The 23,997-nt window shown below is 38.6% G+C and overlaps 1 protein-coding gene across 4 annotated transcripts; it reads left to right on the top strand.

Annotated features, from left to right (window-relative positions):
• Window positions 1-102: 102 nt before the first annotated feature.
• Window positions 103-23,837, top strand: IKZF5 (IKAROS family zinc finger 5). 4 transcript variants are annotated; one of them, XM_053584778.1, is made up of 5 exons: window positions 103-246; window positions 2,232-2,380; window positions 14,678-14,843; window positions 18,197-18,379; window positions 19,888-23,837. In XM_053584778.1, exons 3-5 carry the CDS (start codon window positions 14,711-14,713, stop codon window positions 20,829-20,831), a joined length of 1,260 nt encoding a protein of 419 aa, XP_053440753.1. In that variant the 5' UTR covers window positions 103-246; window positions 2,232-2,380; window positions 14,678-14,710; the 3' UTR covers window positions 20,832-23,837. The 4 variants fall into 4 exon arrangements, with proteins under 4 accessions (XP_053440753.1, XP_053440754.1, XP_053440755.1 ...); XM_053584779.1 differs by having other exon boundaries at window positions 14,663-14,843; XM_053584780.1 differs by having other exon boundaries at window positions 117-246; window positions 2,232-2,372.
• The last annotated feature ends 160 nt before the right edge of the window (window positions 23,838-23,997 follow it).

The following is a 23,997-nucleotide window of genomic DNA, read 5'->3' as shown; positions in this document are numbered from 1 at the left end:
ACACCCTCCGGAGACTCCACCCTCTCAGGCTTACGGAACACCGAGAGAGGCACACGGCCCCCTCCGTTGCCTTCGCTCTCCGTCCTGCTCACGCGAGACTTGGCAAGGCATGGGGGCGGGGAGGGACCGAGAGACACAACAAACATGGCGGCGGCCGCGGCTGCGACAGTGACGAAGACCGTGGCGGCGGCGACGGCAACGGCGTTGAATAAGACAGTGGGGTTTACTCCGTGTGGTTGTCAGGAGGTAAGTAAGAGGCTGTCGGGTCCGAGTGCGGCGACGCGGCTGAGAGGGCGGATAGGGAACGGCTGGAGGCGAGAGCCCGGCTGACCCCGCCCGAGACTCAGTTCCTGCAGGGGGACGGGCGCGGTGGGTCAGTGGGCAGGGTGACCCCCCCAGGACCTTCTCGGCCGGACTGCGGAGGGCTGCGGTGCCTGTGGTCGCGAGATCCACGAGGGAGCCGCGCCTGCGTTGTCGGCACCGTCAGGCAGGAGCTCAGCGACTCCAGGGTGAGGAGACTGATGCACCTGGCTCTGACAGGTGGTTGTGGGGAGTCGCCCCGAGATTTGCGTCTTCACGAGGTCCCAGGGACTGGGGATAAGCCTAGGGGCGGATCTTCCAGATGTTCCACATCCAGGTGAGGGTGTTGCTCCGAATCTTGGTGAAGATGCTACCCCGACGCCGACCGCAGGCTGCTCCTTGGGAGAAGGACTTTTAAAACCTTCCTCTTTTATCTGATAGATCCTGCTGGATCTGTTTCTACTACGCGTGCACTTTAATTTTGAGAACATGTAAGATTTAGGGAGGACACTGTAGCAAAGTTCGTTCAGGATTTAGGTCTCCAGGTAAACTGTCGAGTACCAGTAGACAAGCCAAGCATCGTCCACAACTGGATCCAAGCTAGAGGGGTTTTCTAACATTAACCAAGTGGCCTATTTAATGTCCCGTTAATGTACTGATCAGAAACAGAAAGAGGTGTACAAGTGGGAAAAGAAATAATGGCATCTTTAATTGTGAGATCTCAGGAAATTCACTTTTGAAGAAAAGCTTTAAAACAGCTTTTTAAACGTTTGCACTAACAATTTTTAAGATTCTGTTGTATTTTGATTTATGTCGTGTCTTTAAGACCACCAGAGATCAGTGCATTGGTGGGAGTTCATTAAAGTGAATTGAGATGTTTGGTGTTCTTTTCCTGTAGCCATCCTGAATGGTTCCCAGAAAACCAGTTGTTTTTGTTGCCATAAAGGGATAATAAAGACGAGATTCAGATGTGCTGAATGGGTGTGTATGGTGGGATTTTTGAAAACCTTTTCCATTTCCATACATAGGGGGCTGATGCATTGTTTTTTATGCAACTCTAGCTGTTCCACAGTCCTAAGCTTAACCCTTTTAGAAGTGCACTGTGACCTAATGAAATTAATAACTTAAATTTAGTAAGATGTTAAATTTTTGCTAAAAAATGAAATCTTAAGAAGTCCAGGCTCCTTGCCCGTAGCACAGTGGTTATGGTACCAGCCACACGCACCGAAGGTGGCAGGTTTGACCCTGGCCCGGGCCAGCTAAACAACTGCAACAACAACAACAGCAAAATAGCAGGGTGTTGTGGCAGGTGCCTGTAGTCCCAGCTACTTGGGAGGCTGAGGCAAGAGAATAGCTTAAGTCCAGGAGTTTGAGGTTGTTGTGAGCTGTGATGCTAAAGCACTCTACGAAGGGTGACATAGACTCTGTCTCAAGAAAAAGAAAAAAGTCCACTGGTGAAGTAAAAGTTAGTCACACCTTTGGTGCCTTTGCTGAAGTGAAAAACTATTGCTTTGTTCTTTGATTATGTCAGCTTGTGTTTCTTTTCAGCTCATGGTTAATAAGACTGGCACAAGGCTTGGCACCCATAGCTTAGTGGTTCGGGTGCTGGCCACATACACCGGGGCTGGTGGGTTCGAACCTGGCCCTGGCCTGCTAAACAACAATGACAACTACAAAAAAAAAAAAAAAATAGCTGGGCGTTCATGTGGGCGCCTGTAGTCTCAGCAACCTGGAAGGCTGAGGCAAGAGAATCGCCTAAGCCCAAGAGTTTGAGTTGCTTTGAGCTGTAATGCCAGGGCACTCTGAGGGCGACATAGTGAGACACTGTCTCAAAAAAAAGACTGGCACAAGTTACTAGTTTATTACACCCGTAGATGCTAATTAAGTGTTTGTCTTAAAGGTTTTTATTTGTGTTGTGCTTTTTTTTGCAGACCTCTGTATGGCTTTTCAATTTTAGTTGAAATTGCCTCCATGGCCTTTTGGAGTCCCTTGGTGTGTCTCCAGAGTAAATTTCAATTACTCTACATTTCATCAATGGTGGAGTGGCAGGAAAAAGGAGGAACTGATTTGAGGTGAAAAGGTTAGATTGTAAAACTTCTCTTTTGTATTTCTTCCAACATGGTTTTTTTTATGTTGTGATTTTATATTATGTTTTCTGATTTGTTAAAGCCTTCTAATGTCCCTTTTTGCCTTCAAAGAGTTTTTTGACAGTTCTGAAATCAGGAATTGTATTCTTTTTGAACACCCATGTTACTGTATACAATCCAAGCCTCATTTGTGAGCCTTCTCTATTAATGTATGTTCTACAGCAGAGTGTCTTTCAGTGACCATAATTATTAGGCGACAGAAGTAAGCACATCATTTGAACTCTAATGTAGAGTTAGGCAGTAAGTTAGTTGCTAAGTGCTGTATTCTTCCCTAATTAAAATCTTCTCAGATAATACTAGATAAATGAAATATATCCTATTGTACCCTAATTGCGTTCTCAAAATTCTCCCATATTTTAGAAAAAAGAGACTTTGGAGAAGATAGGTTAAAGAGCCTCTCCTCTGGTTCTTTCTTGCATTACTTCTGTTTCCTAGTTATGAATATTAGAAGTTGGCTTCTAATATTCATCTTAATGTCTCTGTTTTAAATTATTAGCTCTTGGTTAAGAGGTTCTTGGTGTGCATGCCTATTTATACATATATATAGAGTGTGTGTGTTCTTGTATTGATTGGCAACTTCTTATTTATAATATGAGACAAAAGAAGAAAGATCAGAAGATTTCATATAAAATAAATCCTTTATCAGAAACAAAACAAGGCTGGAGAATAGCTTAAAGTACCTGCATGGAAGTAAAGAGGTTTTCATGTTCTTTTGGGATATCAAGTCTTTATTTTTGGACACCTCTTTTTCTTCTACTGCCTTGGCAAGTCTTGGTTATTTTGTAAAAGCATTATTTTCGAGTTTAGAGTGGATAATTTTGGGGGTAGCTATTGGCATAAAAATATTTTAGGTCTACTCTAGCCAGTTTCTGTATAGACATACACCAAGACCCCATGGAATTCCATACCAAACTCAGCTTACCTTAATCAGGTAGTCACAGGAGGTACTCAGGAATTTTGCTGTATCATAATGATAATCGTAAGGTTTGAGAATGTTCTTCTCTTTGGTTATTGTGCTTAGAGATCTGTTTTAGTTCAGGCTGCTATAACAAGTTATTATAGGTTGTGGTTTAAACATTTCTGGAGGCTTGGAAGTCTTAAGGTCAAGTTGCCAGCAAATCAGGTATCTGGTGAGGGCCTACTTTCTGGTTGTATTGTCACATGGTAGGCAGTTCTCTTCTTATAAGGGCATTAAGCCCATTCAGAGGGTTCCACCCTCATGGCCTAATTATCTCCAAAGGCCCCATTTCCAAATACCATCTCATTTGGGGTCAGAATTTCAACATACGAATTTAGGGGGACACAAACATTCAAAGCATGGCAATATCAGCTAGGAGAAAGAGTCCTGGGTTGGAATAATCTATAATAGTATTAGAGAACGATTAAATAAATTTCTTCTTTAGATGACAAGATTTTATACATCGAAATTTTTTGTAAAGTAATTTTGGGCTAATAAGCCCCAAGATGTTGAGTTTGTGGCCAGTAGAGAAGATACCATTGAAGAAAAGTATAGTTTGCTGATTTCCTAAAGTATATATTTGTTATATTTGCAAAAGTTTTTAATTAGTGCTTTAGAGATATCTCCAGATAGCAATTAATTTGTAGAGTTCTTAGATTAAACTATCAGCCCTGAAACTGATGATTATTATTTTAAATACAGGAAAATGGCTTGGATATGGAATCCTCTATTTTTTTTCTATGACAGGAAGTCTTTTATATTTTCAGAATTATTATTTTTCCATGTATTATGCTCAGAAATATTTATTCGAGGTGGAGAAAACTGGGTTTTGAGTCAAAGACTCCACTTAGCTGTAGGCACCTTTCATGGGGTCTGTTTCACCAGCTAAAAGTCTGTAAGGGCCTGTCATGCTACTTGCATATGGAGATATGTGACATAGGTGACAGGTCAAGTGGGCACAAAAATGCTTAGGGACGGAAATTACTCTTTTAAATCACAATATATCTTTAAGGTTCTATACCATATTAATATATTTAAAATTCTAATTTAAGAATCATTTTCCTTCACATTTAAAATGTTATGTTCCCTTATTTCATTGGTGTCCTTTTTTTTTTTAAGTCCATCATGCATGATGATTGAAAAACAGCATACAATTTATGGCAGGGAACACAGTGAAATTTATAATGTGACAATGTGATAATAGCCAGGACTGTCAAAATATGCCAGCCATCCTCTGTAATTAGGCTCATTTGTGTTCTTAAACTTGAGATCTTGAGATGCCTGTATAAAAATATCATTTTCTTCTGCTTGCTTACTGGCAGTCTTGTGTGTTTTTACTGCATTGTCACATGTACGATAGCAGTGTTGTGCTTTTTAATCAAGATTTGGTAACGTTTATCTTGCTTACTGAAACCTATAAAAGTATATTCAGACATTTTCCACTGGAAATGTTAACCAGTTTTCATATTTCATATTTCATTATTTAAAAAATAATTTCCCAGATATTTTCTTATTCTTGATGATCTTTTTCACTGGAGCTGGCTAGCTTAACATTTTCCAACTGAAGAACAAAATTTAAAGGACAAATAATCAGTGGAATCAATGATTGCTACAAAACATACGGAATCAATGATTGCCTCAAAACATAGTAATGTAACAAATAGGAAACAGAGAACCAGTTCAAGTAAACACAGTAAGATGGGGGAAAAATAAACAAACTTGTTCAAAAGCCAGCAATAGGGGTGGGGCATGGTGGGACTGTAATCCTAGCACTTTTGGGAGGCTGTGGTGGGAAGATTGCTTGAGGCCAAGAGTTTAAGACCAGCCTGAGCAACATGGTGAGACCCCCATCTCCATAAAAAAATTTAGCTGCCTGTGGTTATATGCCACCACAGGCAGCTAAATTGGTCCTATTGGTCCAATTGGTCCTATTGACTCATCTGGCTAAAGCAATCAGATTGCTCCTGCCCAGGAGTTCAAGATTGACATGAACTATGACCATGCCATTGCACTCCAGCCTGGTGGCAGAGCAAGACTGTCTTTTGGGGAAAACAACAACAACGATAACCTATAAGACTAGAAAGTTGAGCCAGCCTAAAGTAAATGATTTAAAGAGGTGGCCTAAAAGCAAAATAAGGAGATAAATTTGTGAAATTACAAACTGATTTGGGAAATTACAAATTGGGATATATGAATTACCACGTTTGTTCTACTGTAAATAAGAGACAAAAAGATACTCAGTATATTCTCCAACCAATTTGATTAACTGATAGAAATGGGGGGAAAGAAAGAAAAGCTTCCGTTTATATCTTTTGCTTAGGTTTTTATGGGACTGTGTGATTTTTTTCCTTGCTGATTTGCTTGAGTTCTTTGTAGATTCTTGTTATTGGCCCATTATTGGATATATAACATGCAGATATTTTCTCCCTTTCTGTAGGTTGTTTTTTCGTTCTATTGATTGTTTTCTTGGTTGTGCACAAACTTTTAAATTTAATCGATTTTTAAAATTAAATCATAACTGTGTACATTGATGCATTTATGGGGTTCAGCGTACTGATTTGATATACAGTGTGAAATGCTTACACTGAACTAAGTAACACATCCATCACAGGAGTTTTGAAATGTACCATTGCATCATGCACCTTAGGCGAGATCCTCCCAGATCCCCTCCTTTCCCCCTCCCATTCTTGTCTACTTTCTGAACTATATTTATGTTTCATCATTCATATGAATGTGTAGGTGATTATATATTGATTTCACAGTAGTATTGAGTACATTAGATACTTTTTTTTCTCATTCTTGAGATACTTTACTAAGAAGAGTATGTTCCAGTTCCATCCAGGTAAACATAAAAGATGCAAAGTCTCCCATCTTTTTTATGGCTGCATAGTATTCCATTGTGTACATACACCATAATTTGTTAATCCATTCATGGGTCTGCGGGCACTTGGGCTGTTTCCATGTCTTGGCAATTATGAATAGGACTGCAATAAACATTCTGGTGCAAATGTCTTTGTTGTAAAATAATTTTTGATCATCTGGGTATATACCGAGTAGAGGAATTGTAGGATTGAACAGTAGATCTACTTTTAGTTCCTTGAGTATTCTCCAAACTTCTTTCTAAAGAGATCATATTAGCTTACATTCCCACCAGCAGTGTAGAAGTATTCCCTTCTTTCTGCATCCACGGCAACATCTGTAGTTTTGGGATTTTGTGATGTGGGTTAATCTTACTGGAGTTAGATGATATCTCAAAGTGGTTTTGATTTGTATTTCTCTGATGATTAAGGATGATAAAGTACTTTTTCATGTATTTGTAGGCCATGTTCCTGTCTTCATCAGAGAAGTTTCTGTTTCAGTTTCTTGCCCGCATAGAAATGGGGTTATTTGGGGTGGTGCCTTTGGCTCAAGGAGTAGGGCGCCAGCCCCATATATTGGGAGTGGCAGGTTCAAGCCCGACCCCAGCCAAAACTGCAAAAAAAAAAAAAAAAAAACCCAAAAAACAAGAAATGGGGTTGTTTTTTTCTTATTGATTAGTTTGAGTTCTCTGTGGATTTTAGTTATGAGTTCTTTATCGGAAGCATAACCTGCAAAAATCTTCTCTCATTCTGAAGGTTGTCTGTTTGCTTACTGTGCTCTTGGCTGTGCAAAAGGTTTTTAGTTTGATTAGATCCCACTAACATTTTTGGTGTTGCTTCAATTTGAAGGGAGTCCTCCTCATAAAATATTCTCCCAGGCCAATTTCTTCAAGTGTTTTCCCTGCACTCTCTTCTAGTATTTTTATAGTTTCATGTCTTAAGTTTAAATCTTTTATCCAATGAGAATCAGTTTTTGTTAATGGTGAAAGGTGAGGGTCCAGTTTCAGTCTTCTACAGGTCGCCAACTGGTTCACCCAGCACCATTTGTTAAATAAGGAGTCTTTCCCCCACTGAGTAGTTTTAATAGGCTTGTCAAAGATCAGATGACAACGAGTAGTTGGGTTCATCTCTTTGTTCTCTATTCTGTTCCATAAATCCACCTCTCTGTTTTTGTGCCAGTACCACGCTGTTTTGATCACTATAGATTTATAGTATAGCCTGAAGTCTGGTAACGTGATACCTCCTGATTTGTTTTTATTTCTGAGTAATGTTTTTGTTATTCGAGGTTTTTTCTGATTCCATATAAAATGAAGTACTATTTTTTCAAGCTCCTTAAAGTATGACAATGGTGCTTTAATAGGGATTGCATTAATTCTGTAGATTGCTTTGGTTAGTATGGACATTTTAACAATGTTGATTCTTCCCAGCCATGAGCATGGTATGTTTTTCCATTTGTTAACATCTTCAGCTATTTCTTTTCTCAGAGTTTCATAGTTCTCTTTATAGAGATCTTTCACATCCTTTGTTAGATAAATTCCCAGATTTTTCATCTTTGGCACTACTGCTGTAAAAGGAATAGAGTCCTTGACTATATTTTCAGCTTGACTATTGCTGGCATATATAAAAGCTACTGGTTTGTATCCAATACAAAAGCATTGATTTTGTATCCTGAGATGCTGCTGTATTCCTTGATCACTTCTAAGAGTTTTGAAGTTGAGTCCCTGGGATTTTCCAGGCATAGGATCATATCATCAGTGGAGAATGAGAGTTTGATCTCCTCTGACCCTATTTGGATACCCTTGATCACCTTCTCTGATTGTGATGGCCAAGAATTCCATTACTATGTTGAGTAGCAAGGGAGACAGTGAGCATCCTTGCCTAGTTCCTCATCTGAGTGGAAATGTTTTCAATTTTACACCATTCAATATGATATTAGCTGTGGCTTTGCTGTAGATGGCCTCTATCAGTTCAAGAAATGTCCCTTCTATGTCTGTTTTCTTAAGTGTTCTGATCATGAAAGGATGCTGGATACCATCAAAAGCTTTTTCTGCATCAATTGAGAGAATCATATGGTCTTTGTTTTTTATTTTATTGATGTGATGTATTAGATTTGTGTATGTTGAACCAACCCTGTAACCCTGGAATAAAACCAACTTGATCATGATGTATAATTTTTCTGATGTGTTGTTGAATTCTGTTTGCTAGGATCTTATTGAATATTTTTGCATCGATATTCATTAATGATATTGGTCTATAATTTTCTTTCTTTGTTGGATCCTTTCCTGGTTTGGGGATCAGGGTGATATTTGCTTCACAGAATGTATTGGAAGTATTCCTTCTTTTTCTGTGCTTTGGAAAAGATTATATAATATGAGTACTAGTTCCTCTTGAAAGGTTTGAGAGCCTGCCATGGGTCTCTTTGTTGGGGAAAGGTCTCGCATCCTCTAGTTCAGTGGTTCTCCACCTTCCTAATGCCACGATCCTTTAATATATAGTTCCTGTGGGTCGTGATCCACAGGTTGAGAACTGCTGCTCTAGATAGGCGTTGTACCTGTAATTTGTTTTCTTGAATGCTCTTCCTTGGTGTTACAGCTTGCTGAACTTCTTTCTTGGCTGAGTTCCCCACCTTCGGCTTCATAGAGTCCGAGTCTGTCCAGTTTTTCTTCCTCTGGTCAGGAGCCTCTGCCGAGGGTTGCTACCAGTTGGCCTTCTTCCCAGAATCCTCTGCTACCAATTTAACCAATTTTTGTCATTGCTGTGGTCTTCTTCATAAATTCTTTGCCTAGGCCAATATATAGAAGAGTTTTTCCAATATTTTCTTCTAGAATTCTTATGGCTTTATGCCTTAGGTTGTAGTCTGTTGTCTGTTTTGAATTAATTTTTGTGAGTGGTGAGAGGTTAAGGATCCTGTTTCAATTTTCTACATTTGTCTATCCAGTTTTCTCAACACCAAGTATTGAACAGGGATTCTCTTCCACAGTGTATGTTGTTATCTGCTTTGCCAAGATCAGATGGCAATATGAGGATGGTTTTATATTGGGTTCTCTGTTCTGATCCATGGATTTATGTCTCCATTTTTGTGCCAGCACCATGCTGTTTTGGTTACTATAGCCTTGCAGTACTACGTACAGCTTTAAGTCCTGGAAAGTGATGTCTCTCTGTTAGTCCTTTTTGTTTGAGGTTGATTTGCTTTTTTGGGCTCTTTTCTGTTTCTATTCGAAGTACGGAATTATTTTTTCTAGATCTGTAAAAATTGATGCTGGCATTGAATCTGTAAATCACTCTGGGTAGTATAAACATTTTATCACTTTCCAATCTCATTTTTCTGCCACCAACACGCTTCCCAGATTTTAATTTATTTTGGGCAGGCCATTTTCCTACAAACACAACCACATGAATATAACACACAATCACCTGTTCACATCAAAACACTTGGCCTGCCGAGAAACAGAATACAACCTGTGCGAGAAACAGAATACAATCTGTGCTGTCTGTTGGCTAGAGTCTGTATTACACAAGGAAACACATCAGACAGGTTCTGACAGCAGAGTGGGATAAAAAATGCAACAAAAAACACAATTGGATGTCTTCAGACATTAGAGTGGAACAGAAAAATAATTATGTTGCGTGAGGTCCGACATAGGGGTCAGAAAGAGTTAATAATGTTGATTCTGCTGATCCTTATGATTTTTTTTTTTTCTTTGCAGTTTTTGGCTGGGGCCAGGTTTGAACCTACCACCTTCAGTATATGGGGCCAGTGCCCTAGTCCTTTGAGCCAAAGGCACCACCCATGTTTTTTCATTTGTTTACATCCTCTGTGATTTCCTTTCTCAGTGATTCCTAGTTCTCCTTGTAGAAGTTTTTCACCTCCTTTTTAAATATATTCTTAGGTATTTTATTTTCGTTGTTGCTATTGTAGAAGGTACTGAGTCTTTGATTCTCAGCTTGACTGTTGTTGGTATATAGAAATGCTACTGATTTGTGTACCTTGATTTTGTAACCTGACATTTGTGAATTTATTTATCAATTCCAGGAGAATCTTGGCAGAATCTTTGGAGTTTTCTAGGTAGAAGATCATATCATCAGCAAAGAGCAGTAGTGTGATCTCTTCCCCATTTTGATACCCTTGATTTCCTTCTCTTGTCTGATTGCTCTGGCTAGGACTTCCAGCTCTGCATTGAACTGTAGGAAACCTGGTCTTCTTCTAGTTCTAAGTGGGAAAGCTTTCAATTTTTCCCTCTTCACTATGATGTTGGCTATAGGTTTTCGTATATGGCTTGAATAATTTTGAGGTATATTCCATCTGTGTCTATTTTATTAAGAGTTCTTGTCATAAAAGGATGATGCATTTTATTGAATGCTTTTTCTGTGTCTATTGAGATGATCACATGGTCTTTGTTTTTGCTTCCACTTACATGGTAAATCACATTTATACATTTGCTTATGTTCAGCCATCCCTGGGATGGAGCCCAACTGCTTATGGCCGATTATTTTTTTGACGTGCTGCTGAATTTGGTTTGCTGGAATTTTATTGGAAATTTTTACATCTAATAGACATACTCTTATCTGACAATGTGAATGTTACTTCTTTGCATTATTATTATTATTGCTTAATATTTCGATGCAGCAATCGTCTGATTTCTTTTCTGAATGTATTTATTGTCATTCATTCTTTACGAGGTTTTTGTTTCTAGTCCTTATCTTAAACATTGTTATTGTTATTAAATTTTAAGCCTTTTTAATTCTGTGAAGGCAAAAGCAGAAACCTAATAAACACATGTATATGTAAAAAATTTCTCCAAAAAATAATTTTTACATCTGTATTCCTAAGAGATATTGGTCTGTAGTTTCCTTCTTTTGTTGTGTCCTCCCCTGGCTTTACTATCAGCGTGATACTAAAGCTTTGCAGAATGAGATGGGGAGGATTCCTTTGCGGTTATGAAATAATTAATGCAGTATGGGTATCAACTCTTCTTTGTAGATTTGGTAAAATTTGAAAATTTTTGAAATTTTTGAAATCATCTGGTCTGGGACTTCTTTTTGTTAGAAGATTTTTTATTGCTGTTTCACCGTTGTTACTTGCTGTTGGACTGCTCAGGAGCTCCTGATAGAGCTTAGACAGGTGTCATCAAACTGTGGCCTGCGGGCTACATGAAGCAGTGTGAATTGTATTTGTTCCCGTTTTCTTTTTGCTTCAAAATAAGATATGTGCAGTGTGTATAGGAATTTGTTCATATATATTTTTTTAAACTATAGTTCAGCCCTCCAACGGTTTGAGGGACAGTGAATTGGCCCCCTGTTTAAAAAGTTTGAGGACGCCTGCCTTAGGAGGTATGTGTTTCCAAGAATTTATCCATTTCCTTAATGTTTTCAAGTTTATGTGCATAGAGATTTTTATAGAGCTTGTATTTTGGATTTCTGTGGTATCAGTTACAATATCTCCTTATCCATTTCCAATTAAGTTTATTAGGGCCCTTTTCTTTTTCTGAGTAATCTAGTGAAAGATCTATTAATTTTGTTTATCCTTTTCAAAGAACCATCTTTTTGTTTCATTAATCTTTTGTGTGATTTTTTTTTTTTTTTTTTGCAGTTTTTGGCTGGGCCTGGGTTTGAAACCGCCACTTCCGGCATATGGGAACGGCATCCTATCCCTTTGAGCCACAGGCCCCGCCCTTGTGTGATTTTGTTGTTATCCGTTTTATTTAGTTATGCTCTAACCTTAGCTATTTATTTTCTTTTGCTAGGTCTGGGATTGGATTGCTCTTTTCTAATTCTTGGAGATGGTTCATTAAATTGTTAGTTTGTGATCTTTGCCTTTTTTTTTTTTTTTTGAGACAGTGTCTCACTGTGTCACTGGCATCACAGCTCACAGCAACCTCAAACTCTTAGGCTTAAGCAATTCTCTTGCCTCAGCCTCCCAAGTAGCATGGACTACAGGTACCTGCCACAATGCTCAGCTATTTTTTGGTTGTAGTTGTCATTGTTGTTTGGCAGGCCCGGGCTGGTTTTGAACCCACCAGCTCCGGGGTATGTGGCTGGAGCCATAGCTGCTGAGCACCGAGCCAACACACCAACTTTCTTTTGGTTTGCATTTGGTTTTCACAGTATTCCCTTCACATTGAGTCTGAATGAGTCCTTGTGGGTTAGATATGTTCCTTGGAATCTTTAGATACTTAATTTGTATTTTTTTATCCACTCAGCTAGACTGTGTCTCTTGAATGGGGACTTGAAGCCATTCACATTTACTGAAAGAATTGATAAGTGGATGGATTTCTGTTTATTCTGTGGGGTAGGACCTTACTGCTTTGTTTTACTTCTTGAAACATGGTACATGTATCTTTGCTCTGAGCTTTCGCTTTTGGGTGATTTTACACTATACTCATGTGTGTATAATGCAGATCTGAGTACTTCCTGCAGGGCAGGTCAGATCTTGACAAATTCTATTAGTGTTTGCTTGTCTGAGAAAGTCTTTATTTCTCCCTCACATAAGAAACTCAGTTTTCCAGGATACAAGATTCTAGGCTGACCATACTTTGAGAAGATTCTTTGTCTTCTCAAACCATCTCTTCTGGCTTATAAAGTCTCAGTTGAGAACTCTGCAGTTAGTCTGATAGGTTTTCCTTTGTAGGTTAGCTAATATTTTTGTCTTAAAGCTCATAGGAGTTCCTCCTCTGTGTTAACTCTGGCCAGTTTGATGACTGTTACGGTGATTGTCTCCTTGTGTTGAATCTCCCAAGAGTCCTCTGAGCTTCTTGTACATGTACCTGGATATCTAAATTTCTTGCAAGACCAGGGAATTTCTCCTTCATTCTTTCTTCATGTAGGTTTTCCAACACATTTTTTTCACCTGCAAGAATGTCTGTGATTCTTACCTTATGCTGTATTTTTTGGAGGCTTTGTTCTTATTTCTCTGTTCTTTGTCTTTGGCATGTTTAATTCAAAGGTGTTGTCTTCAAGCTCTGAGATCTTCTGCTTGATACAGCTTGTATCACTGTTTTTCATATTTCCTTGAATAAATTTTTTATTTCCAGAAAGTTCCGTTTGATTTTTAAAAATAATCTGTTTTCTTCAGTGAATTTTTCATTTGTTGTTTTTATGGTTTCTTTGTGTTGGGTTTCAATTTTCTCATATTTTGTTGTGCTTCCTTATACTGTATTTTGCTGTGTATAATGTATACTTTTTTTGCCCACATTTTTAAAGGAGAAGTAAGCAAGTGCATTACGTAAGTAGTATGGCTAGGGTGCCATAGAGGCCAGTGGGCCTCCAAGGCCACCACACCCTCCCCTCTGGGCCCACCCGGCCATGTGGGCGCATGTGGTTCCAGTCTGGGAGGATCCAGGATCCAGTGGGTGTGGACTAGAGCAGCCTCCACCAAATGCCACAATCAGGGAAGGAGGAGGTGGCAGGGCTTGTGTGGTGGGCCTTGAATGTGCAGGGCAAGGCTGGAGGCCTGGATGTGTAGAGGGGACCGGGAGCCCCATGCACCTGCCTGGCTGCTTGCAGGCTGAGCAGCCTCAGAAGCTCTTGACCCACTGCCAGTGGTGGGGAGGTAAGGGATCCTAGGAACAAGGGAAGGGATAGCCTTTACAGAGCAGGCCGCTGTGAGAGGGCCGTGCATGGGCCGTGCACGGATCATGCATATTTACCAGAGTAGCTTTAGTTTGTTTTTGTAAAGGTTTACTGAAACACAGCCACACCCATTTGCTTACATGTTGTCTATGGCTGCCTGTAGTTATAGTGACAGAGCTGAGTAATTGCAGCAGAAATGGGATGGACTACAAGGCCTAAAATATTATCTGGCCCTTCACTAAATTTTCCCACCCACTGTTCTAGGCCACATATTTTGAGACGACTCTCGCATGTGAACACTATGATCTAATTAAGACCCTCTGCTGACCACACATGGCTGTTTCAACTTTAATTACTTAAATAAAATACAATATTCAGGTTATTTGTATTAGGCATATTTCAAGTTCTCAATAGCTACCTATGGTCTGTCACAGCTGTCTGGACAGCGTAGATATGCAACATGTCCGTCGTCTAGAAAACTCTCTCAGGTAGCCCTGATGGAACCACTGGTTCTTTCTTTACTCTCTCCCTCATTGAAAATCTGTGCTGATGTGCCCATTTCTTTTATCTGAACTTTTTTCTTTTTTTCTGTCTTTGTAGTTTTTTTCTATCTTCTATGATTAAGTTTGAATCTCAGTTTAAATTAATATACTGATCCCCTCCCCCCATTTTGTGTATGTCTTCTCTAGTTCACCAAAAAGATTATATAGTATTTACAGGAATACCCTGTGTTTTCTGTTCTTTTACAGTGTCTTACACAAAATGTTTTTGTCTCTATTGTAATATTTACTATGTTCTGGATCTCCCCAAATAGTGTAAAATTGTTTCAGTTTTTTTTCCTCTAGGTATAACGAACTGTAAACTTTAAAAAAGCAAAGATGGGTGAAAAGAAACCAGAGCCTTTGGACTTCGTGAAAGATTTTCAGGAATACCTGACTCAGCAGACGCATCATGTGAACATGATTTCTGGATCAGTTAGTGGGGACAAAGAAGCAGAGGCTCTTCAGGGAGGTAGACTCATTTTAATACAATTAAATAATCCAGTTTTATAAATGTTAATGCTTATGTGTGGTTACTCATATTATGAAAACACTGCTGACTGGAATGATTGTTTTTTTCCTAGAAAGATAACGGGGCATTATTTTCCTTCTTTAAATCAGACTTCTGCTCAGGGATAGTGCTTAATGTGGTCCAGACAAGTACTGTGGTCTTATTGAAGGTTATAAACTCTAAATACCCTTCCTGTCCTACAGATTCTGTTAGCTAACAATAGGCACTTGAAACTTAAAGGGGATCAAAACATTAGCTTCTTTTTTTTTTTTTTTTGTAGAGACAGAGTCTCACTGTACTGCCCTTGGGTAGAGTGCCGTGGCGTCACACGGCTCACAGCAACCTCTAACTCTTGGGCTTACGCGATTCTCTTGCCTCAGCCTCCCGAACAGCTGGGACTACAGGCGCCCGCCACAATGCCCGGCTATTTTTTTGGTTGCAGTTTGGCCAGGGCTGGGTTTGAACCCGCCACCCTCGGCATATGGGGCCAGCACCTTACTCACTGAGCCACAGGTGCTGCCCAAACATTAGCTTCTTGATGGAAACAGTTTGGCCATCAGGAAATCTGGATTAGACATGAGACCAAAGTATGGGTTGCAGCTTCACTGTTAAAATGAAGACAGAGCTAACCATATTTGCCCATGTAAGAAAACAAACTAGGGCTGGATCACTACCTGTAATCCTAGCACTCTGACAGGCCATGACAGGTAGATTGCTGGAGGTTAGGAGTTTGAGACCAGCCTAAGCAAGAGCAAGACCCCATCTCTAAAAACTAGCCAGATCTTGTGGTGAGTGCTTATAGTCCCAGCTACTCGGGAGGCTGAGACAAGAGGATCACTTGAGCCCAGGAGTTGGAGGTTGCTGTTAGCTATGATACCATGGCACTCTTCCCAGGGTGACAGACAGAGACTCTGTCTCAAAGGAAAAAAAAAAAAAAAGAAATAAAAACAAAACAAGAAGACAATTAGAGAAAGCAGTGACCACTTGAGCCTGCTAGAGGTATATTTTGTCTAGTTTGCTTGTAACACAAAAACTGAAATCTATTCCTAGCCTGGCTGAGGGGGCAGCAAACTATAGCCTGTAGGCCCCATCTAAACTACTGCTGGGGTTGTATGGCCTGTAAGCTAAGAACGATTTTTACACTTAAAAATGGTTTCAAAAAGAGAATTACGTCATGACACATGAATGTTCTGTGAAATTCAGACTTCAGTGTACAGACATGCCGACATGCTTATTTGTTTACTTTTTCTTTTTTTTTAGATGTGGTCTTGCTTTGCTGCCCCTGTTAGAGGGCAGTGATATAATCATAGCTCACTGCAACCTTGCAGCCTCATACTCCTAGGTTCAGACAATTGTCCTGTCTCATCTTCTGCAGTAGCTGGGATTATAGGTGCCTGTCACTATGCCCAACCAATTTTTTCTGTTTTTTGTAGAGACGGAGTTTCCCTTTTGCTCAGGCTGGTCTTGAACTCTTGACCTCAAGTGATCCTTCCACTTAACCCTCCCAGGGTACTAGGATTACATATGTGAGCCACCACACCCAGCCGACGTATTTTCTATAGGTACTTTTGTGCTAAAACAGTGAAGTCTGGTTGTTGTGATACAGACGATATGACCCACAAAACCTGAACAGAAAAAGTTTGCTGACCCCTTACCCAGTCTAGCTAGGGACTAGCAGCAGGGACCAGGCATTCCTTGGGAGCTTGTTTGAAATGCAAAATACTGTGGCTCGAAGGGGTGGGGCGCCAGCCCCATATGCCAGAGGTGGCGGGTTCAAACCCAGCCTCGGCCAAAAACTGCAAAAAAAAAAAAAAAAAATCCTAATTAAAATAAATAAATAAAATTAAAAAAAAACGAAATGCAAAATACCATACCCCACCTGAGACCTATTCAGTCATAATCTGTGTTTTAATAAGATCCCCAAGTAATTCATATAGATACGAAAATCAGAGTCAGGGCTGGGAATAGTGGCTCGTGCCTATAATCTTCTCACTCTGGGAGGCCAAGGCAGGTGGATTGCCTGAGTTCACGAGTTCGAGATCAACCTGAGCCAGAGCAAGACCTCGTCTCTAAAAATAGCTGCGCATTGTGGCGGGCATCTGTAGTTCCAACTACTTAGGATGCTGAGGCAAGAGAATTGCTTAAGTGCAAAAGTTTGAGGTTGCTGTGAGCTGTGACACTATGGCACTCTACCGCGGGTGACAAAGTGAAACTCTGTCTCAAAAAAATAAATAAAATTTGAGAGGCACTGGCTTAGGAAATCAGTGATAGAGAATGGAGAAACCGAGCCTCATCCTTCCAGTGCTATGGCCCCATTAGGTATCAGCCTTGTCCCACCAGCAAAATAACTTCTCTTCTCCTGATGGAGGAGGGGGAGGAAAGAGAGGAGGAGAGGCCTTGAGTTACACATGCCAGCACTGCTACTCCCTGGGGTAGAGTATAAGAACTTTGCCTGTGTAGTTGTAGGAATAAAAATTTCTCTCCTAATGCTAGTGCACAGATTGCCACACTAGATTTAGAGACTAGGGTTGTAGTCCCTGCCATTTGCTGCTTTTCCTGATTATGAGTAACACCTGTCTCTTCAGGTTTTTTGTACAAAGTAGTAGATTAGATTAGATTAAAAACAGCCAAACAAGCATCTTTTAGTTCTGAAATTCTTATAGTCCTAACATTCAGAAATATCACTGATGATACTTTTATGTGGCCTAATTAGAATTCTACGATCCTAAGTGCAATCCAGACTCTAGAACATATGTCTAAACTGGGATGGTGGAAAACTTACTGCTTTAGATTAAAGTAAACAGAGTTAGGGTTTTGGTGATGATTATGCCCACGAGTTTTTGGTTTTTTTTTTTGTGGTTTTTGGTCGGGGCTGGGTTTAACCCGCCACCTCCGGCATATGGGACCAGTGCCCTACTCCTTGAGCCACAGGCGCTGCCCTATGCCCACGAGTTTTATCTGTAGAAACAGCTAGAGTGATAGACACCTGTGTGTAACTGTGCCGTCACTCTGCAGTGAATTGTTTGACTCCTTTGTCTCTTCACCTGTTCTCTTCAAAAGCATACTGAAGACTGATACAATGTATGTGTAAATAACTGGAGGTCCCTCTATGAAACTTTCTAAGAATATAATACAGAACATACTACTGCCTGTGTATAACATTAGCCTCAGTTCAGAAAGTCTGTTATAAATTGAATTTAACTTTTGTGGGAAGTGAGCTGTCAATTTATGAAAGTTTTTAACCACTTAAGACTAAGTGCTAAATTGAGTTGATTCTGAGATACATAATTTCTTTTGCTGTACTTTGTTTATAGCTGGAACAGATGGTGATCAAAATGGACTGGATCACCCATCTGTTGAAGTTTCCCTGGATGAAAACTCAGGAATGTTAGTAGACGGGTTTGAAAGGACATTTGATGGGAAGCTCAAGTGTCGGTACTGCAACTATGCCAGCAAAGGAACAGCCCGGCTTATTGAACATATTAGAATCCACACAGGTAATGGAAGACAGCTGGAGAAAGCATTTCTTTGGGGGCAAGAGTTAGGGACCAAGTGGGCCAAATGGATCTGTCATATAAATAGTTCTTATAGTTCAACAGTGAAGGTTGATGTAAGGTTTGAATAAATGGAGAAATTATTCCATTTTTACAAAGCAACATCATAACGACATGCAAACAGGTGAGAATTGAAACCCCTTGTGGAGCATCTCCTTCTTAGTCAAATAATCTGTCCATCTGTCTGTTCCTTTGGTTGGGGAGGTCAATGCTGAAAGCAGTATAGATGCTAAAATGTCTTCATCCTGACTAGTACATTCTAGTTGCAAAAATGGGGCAGACGCTATGGCTAACCCTAGGTGTCCCCTTAGTTACCCTTCTTCTGAGATGCCTTACTAATTACACCCTGCCTCTGCCCCAGACCAGGTCTGGGTCCTTCTTGTGTCTTCCATGGCTTCCTGTGCTCCTTCATTATATCGCTGTGGTGACCCAAAAGCCGTTTGAGGACAGGGATTATGATGAGACCATCTTTGTACCCCGAGAGCCTTGGCACATACTTGTTAGATGAATGACTCCACGTCTCATATTTCAAATATTTTACGTATTTGGGTAGTTGTCAGTTGACATCATTAACTAAAATTATTCCTTCTGGCATCTGGAGAGTAGGAAGATGGAGAAGCTTTGTTAATTTTGAAGGAATGCTTTGTATAATTTATACTTGGACTAGGAAGCTCATTTTGAATTTGAGCTTTCTGTCTCATAGAAGGACTTTTTACAAAGCTTTTTTGTATATATTTTTTCACCTTGAGAAAAGAGTATGTATATGTGTGTGTATGTATGTGCATATATGAATGTCTGTGTATACATACGTACATGAACATAACACTTTATGAGATTTTTTTCATAAAATCATGTAGGAACTAGAATATTATCAGTTGTACTATTTCTTCATTCCCCAATGCCAGCTGAATACTTAACAATTTTTTATACTATATTGCTTAGAATATAAATGCATATCTCAAATTGTTGCTGATGAGTTAAGCTTTACTCCAGTTTGTGTTTTTTTTTTCTTTTTTTTAGAGACTGAGTGTCACTTGGTCACCCTCAGTAGAGTGCCGTGGTATCAGCTTACAGCAACCTCCAGCTCTTGGGCTTAGGCGATTCTCTTGCCTCAGCCTCCTGAATAGCTGGGACTACAGGCGCCCGAAACAACACCTGGCTATTTTTTGTTGCAGTTAGGCCGGGGCCAGGTTCGAACCCACCACCCTCAGTATATGGGGCCGGCGCCCTATTGACTGAGCCACAGGTGCCGCCCACAGTTTGTGTTTTTTTTAATGAATTTTTATCTTTTATTTAAATGTGAATTTTTTTTTCTTTTTTCTTTACGAATGTGAATTTCTAAAAAGCATTTTCTTCTTGCTCAGTTTCTTAAATCCAAAGACTGGACAAACATGAAACTTTCCATACATGAGCTGCTCTTGTAGTTTCTCCCCATTTTTCTTTTGAAACAGGTGAGAAACCACATAGATGTCACCTATGTCCATTTGCATCTGCTTATGAACGTCATCTGGAAGCTCATATGCGTTCTCATACTGGAGAAAAACCATACAAATGTGAATTATGTTCCTTCCGCTGCAGTGATCGAAGTAACCTGTCCCATCATCGAAGGCGCAAGCATAAAATGGTACCAATTAAAGGCACTAGGTCTTCCTTAAGCAGCAAGAAAATGTGGGGGGTTTTACAGAAGAAAACAAGCAATCTGGGCTATAGCAGAAGAGCACTAATCAATTTAAGTCCACCTTCCATGGTGGTTCAGAAACCAGACTACCTTAATGATTTTACCCATGAGATCCCAAATATCCAGACTGACTCCTATGAAAGTATGGCAAAAACCACACCAACGGGTGGCCTTCCAAGGGACCCCCAAGAACTCATGGTTGACAACCCTTTGAATCAGCTCTCGACTCTAGCAGGACAGTTGTCCAGTTTGCCTCCTGAAAACCAAAACCCTGCATCCCCTGATGTAGTCCCCTGCCCCGATGAAAAGCCTTTCATGATTCAGCAGCCGTCTGCCCAAGCAGCAGTCTCAGCTGTGTCAGTAAGTATTCCCCAGAGCTCCTCTCCCACAAGCCCCGAACCTCGGCCATCACATAGTCAAAGGAACTATAGCCCAGTGGCAGGTCCGAGCAGCGAGCCAAGTGCCCACACGAGCACTCCTAGTATAGGAAATAGCCAGCCAAGCACTCCAGCCCCCGCCCTGCCGGTCCAGGACCCTCAGCTTCTGCACCACTGCCAACACTGTGATATGTACTTTGCAGACAATATCCTTTACACTATTCACATGGGGTGTCATGGGTATGAAAACCCTTTTCAGTGTAATATATGTGGATGCAAATGTAAAAACAAGTATGATTTTGCCTGTCATTTCGCAAGAGGGCAACATAACCAACATTGATTGAAAATAATCACATTATGTTTTATCTAATTTTGCCTTTTTGTATTTTGTGGTTTGATTTTTTTCCATCCCTATTTTAAGGTTTGTACACCTGAAAACCAAAACCCTGCATCCCTTGATGTAGTAGATTATATTTATAGAACATAAATTTTGACAGTGGAAACAATTTTCCTATTTTTTTCATAAAAATCTGGTCAGTCATTTATGTATTAAAATTTTAGACACTTGTATCTCTTTCCTTTCATTTAGACATTTGAGAATTAGAGTGCAATCATAATCTTCCAGGTGTTCATTTAAATTTCTCACGTTTATGATCTGTAAAACTTTAAGGCTTATCTATGCTTTTGATATTTCAGTATATACATTGAGCTAGATGTAATTTCTGCCATATTTCAAAATGGTAGAATGAATTATTTTCTCTTACAAAGTCTGTTACAACTTATTTCAGTGTTTAGTAGAGAACTGCCTTAAAAATTGGTCTTAATTGAAATACTGTTTAGTTTACATATCTAACATTGAATTAGTAATTTCATTTCAACTGACAATAGTAAAGCTATTTCAGTGTAATTTTTTTTCCACAAGGGGAAATGTAAAATAGTTAATTCTTACAAAAATATGAGGTAAAGTTCTAAAATAAAACTCAAGACTTTAAATTGAAAAGTGTGTTTAATATTTGAAATACCCATTTATTTAATTTCTAGTTTAAACACATGTCCACTTTCCATTGATTCTTTATTATATTTCCGGATTACTTTCAAAAACCACAGGTAAATACACTAGAGTGTTAGATGCCTTTTTTCCTTTCAGCTTAAACATTCTAACTCTTTCATTATTAAGTTATTAGTGTCAGATGACTTTGATAACAATAGTGAGAATATTTTATTCTTCCTATTCCTTTGAAGACCAAAGAGGTATAGTGGAAATAATTCATCTTATTATTAAAATGCAGATCTTCAAAAAATTTTTCTCTGAGGATTTCCTTTTTCTGCCTTCTATTTATTACTGCTCATAATTTCCAAGAAAAGGTAGGTATAGAAATACATGGTAAAAGTAATGGTGAAGAAATATTTACAAAAAATGAGAACATGTATCTAAAGTGGATTCTGGTCTCCTTTCAGAATTGGCCATTTAAAATGTTTCCTGTGAATTCAAACATTCTTCTTTGTAATTTCACTAGTATTCATGTATAGTGATAAAACTATATGGAAACTGAATTATCGCCTTAGTTAGAAAGGATAAAAGATGTGACAATGGATATAAAATGCATTTAAACATATTTGTTTATAAAAGTATGACTTGCTAAATCTAGAGTAATTCATTTTGAATAGGAGGCTGTTGTTTTTATGTAATAACTAGTTTACTCTGAAGACAGCTTGGTTAAATAATAAAATATATTGTTACTAACTGTTGGTTTCTGTGTACTTGGCAAAAATTTTTAATTTGGTTCACATCTTCAATACGCTGTTACCTAGCTTCAGAAGGAGAATGTCCTGTTAAGCATCTATTAGCCCAAAAGGACTAGTAAATAAAAGGGAAATGTCCACAAAACCCCCAAGTGCCAAGTTAATGGATCCTCTGCCCCCTCCCACATGCTGGAAAACTACTGAGTTCTTTAGTATCTTATCTAAGCTAATCTCAACTGCATTATTTAAAAAACAGCATCAAGGACAGTTTCTTCAGACTGGAACTTTCTTTTTTGTTAAATCTTGTGAATCTAAAATTCTACAGTTCTGTTTCACTCTGTTGCTTAAATCACTCACTGCTCAGTTCAGTTTTGCTGCAGCAATTTCCAAATGTATAACTTTGCTGTAGTATTTATCAATTGCCAGAAAGAAACAGGTTGTTGTTTGGAAGCTGCTGCAGTTATTTTTTCCTTGTATTTTTCAGATAAAAGCAATACCCCAAAATAGAAAATGAAAAATTTCATTAAAGAGAGTGAGTTCTCTTATTATAAAACCAGCTTATAAATTCCATATTCTGGGCCAAATACATTTTTTCTAACAACTAAAGATGGGTAATTTGAAGGTATATTTTGATTTAAACATGGAAAAGATTTTTTTCATAATTACAAACTAGAATGTAAAATCCTAATTTTCCTATGACTTAAAAGAGCACAGTTGGTATTCCAAAGGTGTTGATTGCTTAAAAGCTACAATTATTCTAAATGCACTTAAAATTTTCAAGGCAAATCTACCTTATAAAGTTTTTTGGTATTGTATTTTTTAAAAGATTTAGGATTTTATTTAAATTTCCTGTGAGTTAAATTCTGTATGTGGAAAGATGTTCATATCTTCCCTTGTGTATTGAATGTTTCTCATTTTATTTTTAATCAAATATTTTATAGAAATAAGTTGTTAGGAAAAGTTTAACATGCACTATTTATAGTACTTTGCCATTAACAGGCAATGTTCTGAAACTAAATTTATTTTTGTTCAGTGAACATAAATTTAGATTTTTAAAGTTGGTAGATAATTTATCTCCACTAATATTTTTTTAAGAAACTGTGAAAAGATTAACAGGGAATAATTTTATTTCAGATTTTACTAATGTAGTATGTAGCTACAACTTGAAATTCAAGTAAAGGTTAGACTTTTACTTGGAAGAAGTTACATTCGGTGTTGCCAGTGCTTTCATTTGAGAAATTAGTGTTTGCCATTCTTCTGCTAAATTGTTTGACAAAGGGAATACTAAGAAACTCAGAAATAAAACTTAAGTTCTGCGGAAATATTAAATGAATGTCTTACTGAAAGATTCCCTGCTAAAGACTTTCTCATTAGTCTTAGAGGGTATATGCTTTCTAGAACTTGTTTTTGTTAATATGTACTTTGATGTAAAAGAACATATTTTGTATGCAAAACAGAAAACTTGCATTATGGTTGTAAAATACACTATATTGTTTAGGGATTCCAGAAAGCGGTTTAATGCTTAAATACCTATATCTAGTATGTAGTTCAGATTGTGATGAAGCTTTGCTTTTGTAATATATGAATAAAATATTAACACTTTCTAATGACCTTGATTTTTCTTTTTTCAAAACTAGGATCAAATTAATTTTTTTGTAGTATTCTGTTATGTAAAATGTTACATTAATAAAAGAAGTAGATTTTGTAGTGGTTTGAATTTCTAGAATGCCTTTCCTAAGATCTGTATGAGTTAAAAAAAAAAA

The sequence above is a fragment of the Nycticebus coucang genome, chromosome 3 (genome assembly GCF_027406575.1).
Source record: "Nycticebus coucang isolate mNycCou1 chromosome 3, mNycCou1.pri, whole genome shotgun sequence".
In the NCBI taxonomy this organism is placed as follows: Eukaryota; Metazoa; Chordata; class Mammalia; order Primates; family Lorisidae; genus Nycticebus; species Nycticebus coucang.
This window is presented reverse-complemented; position numbering and strand designations above follow the sequence as displayed.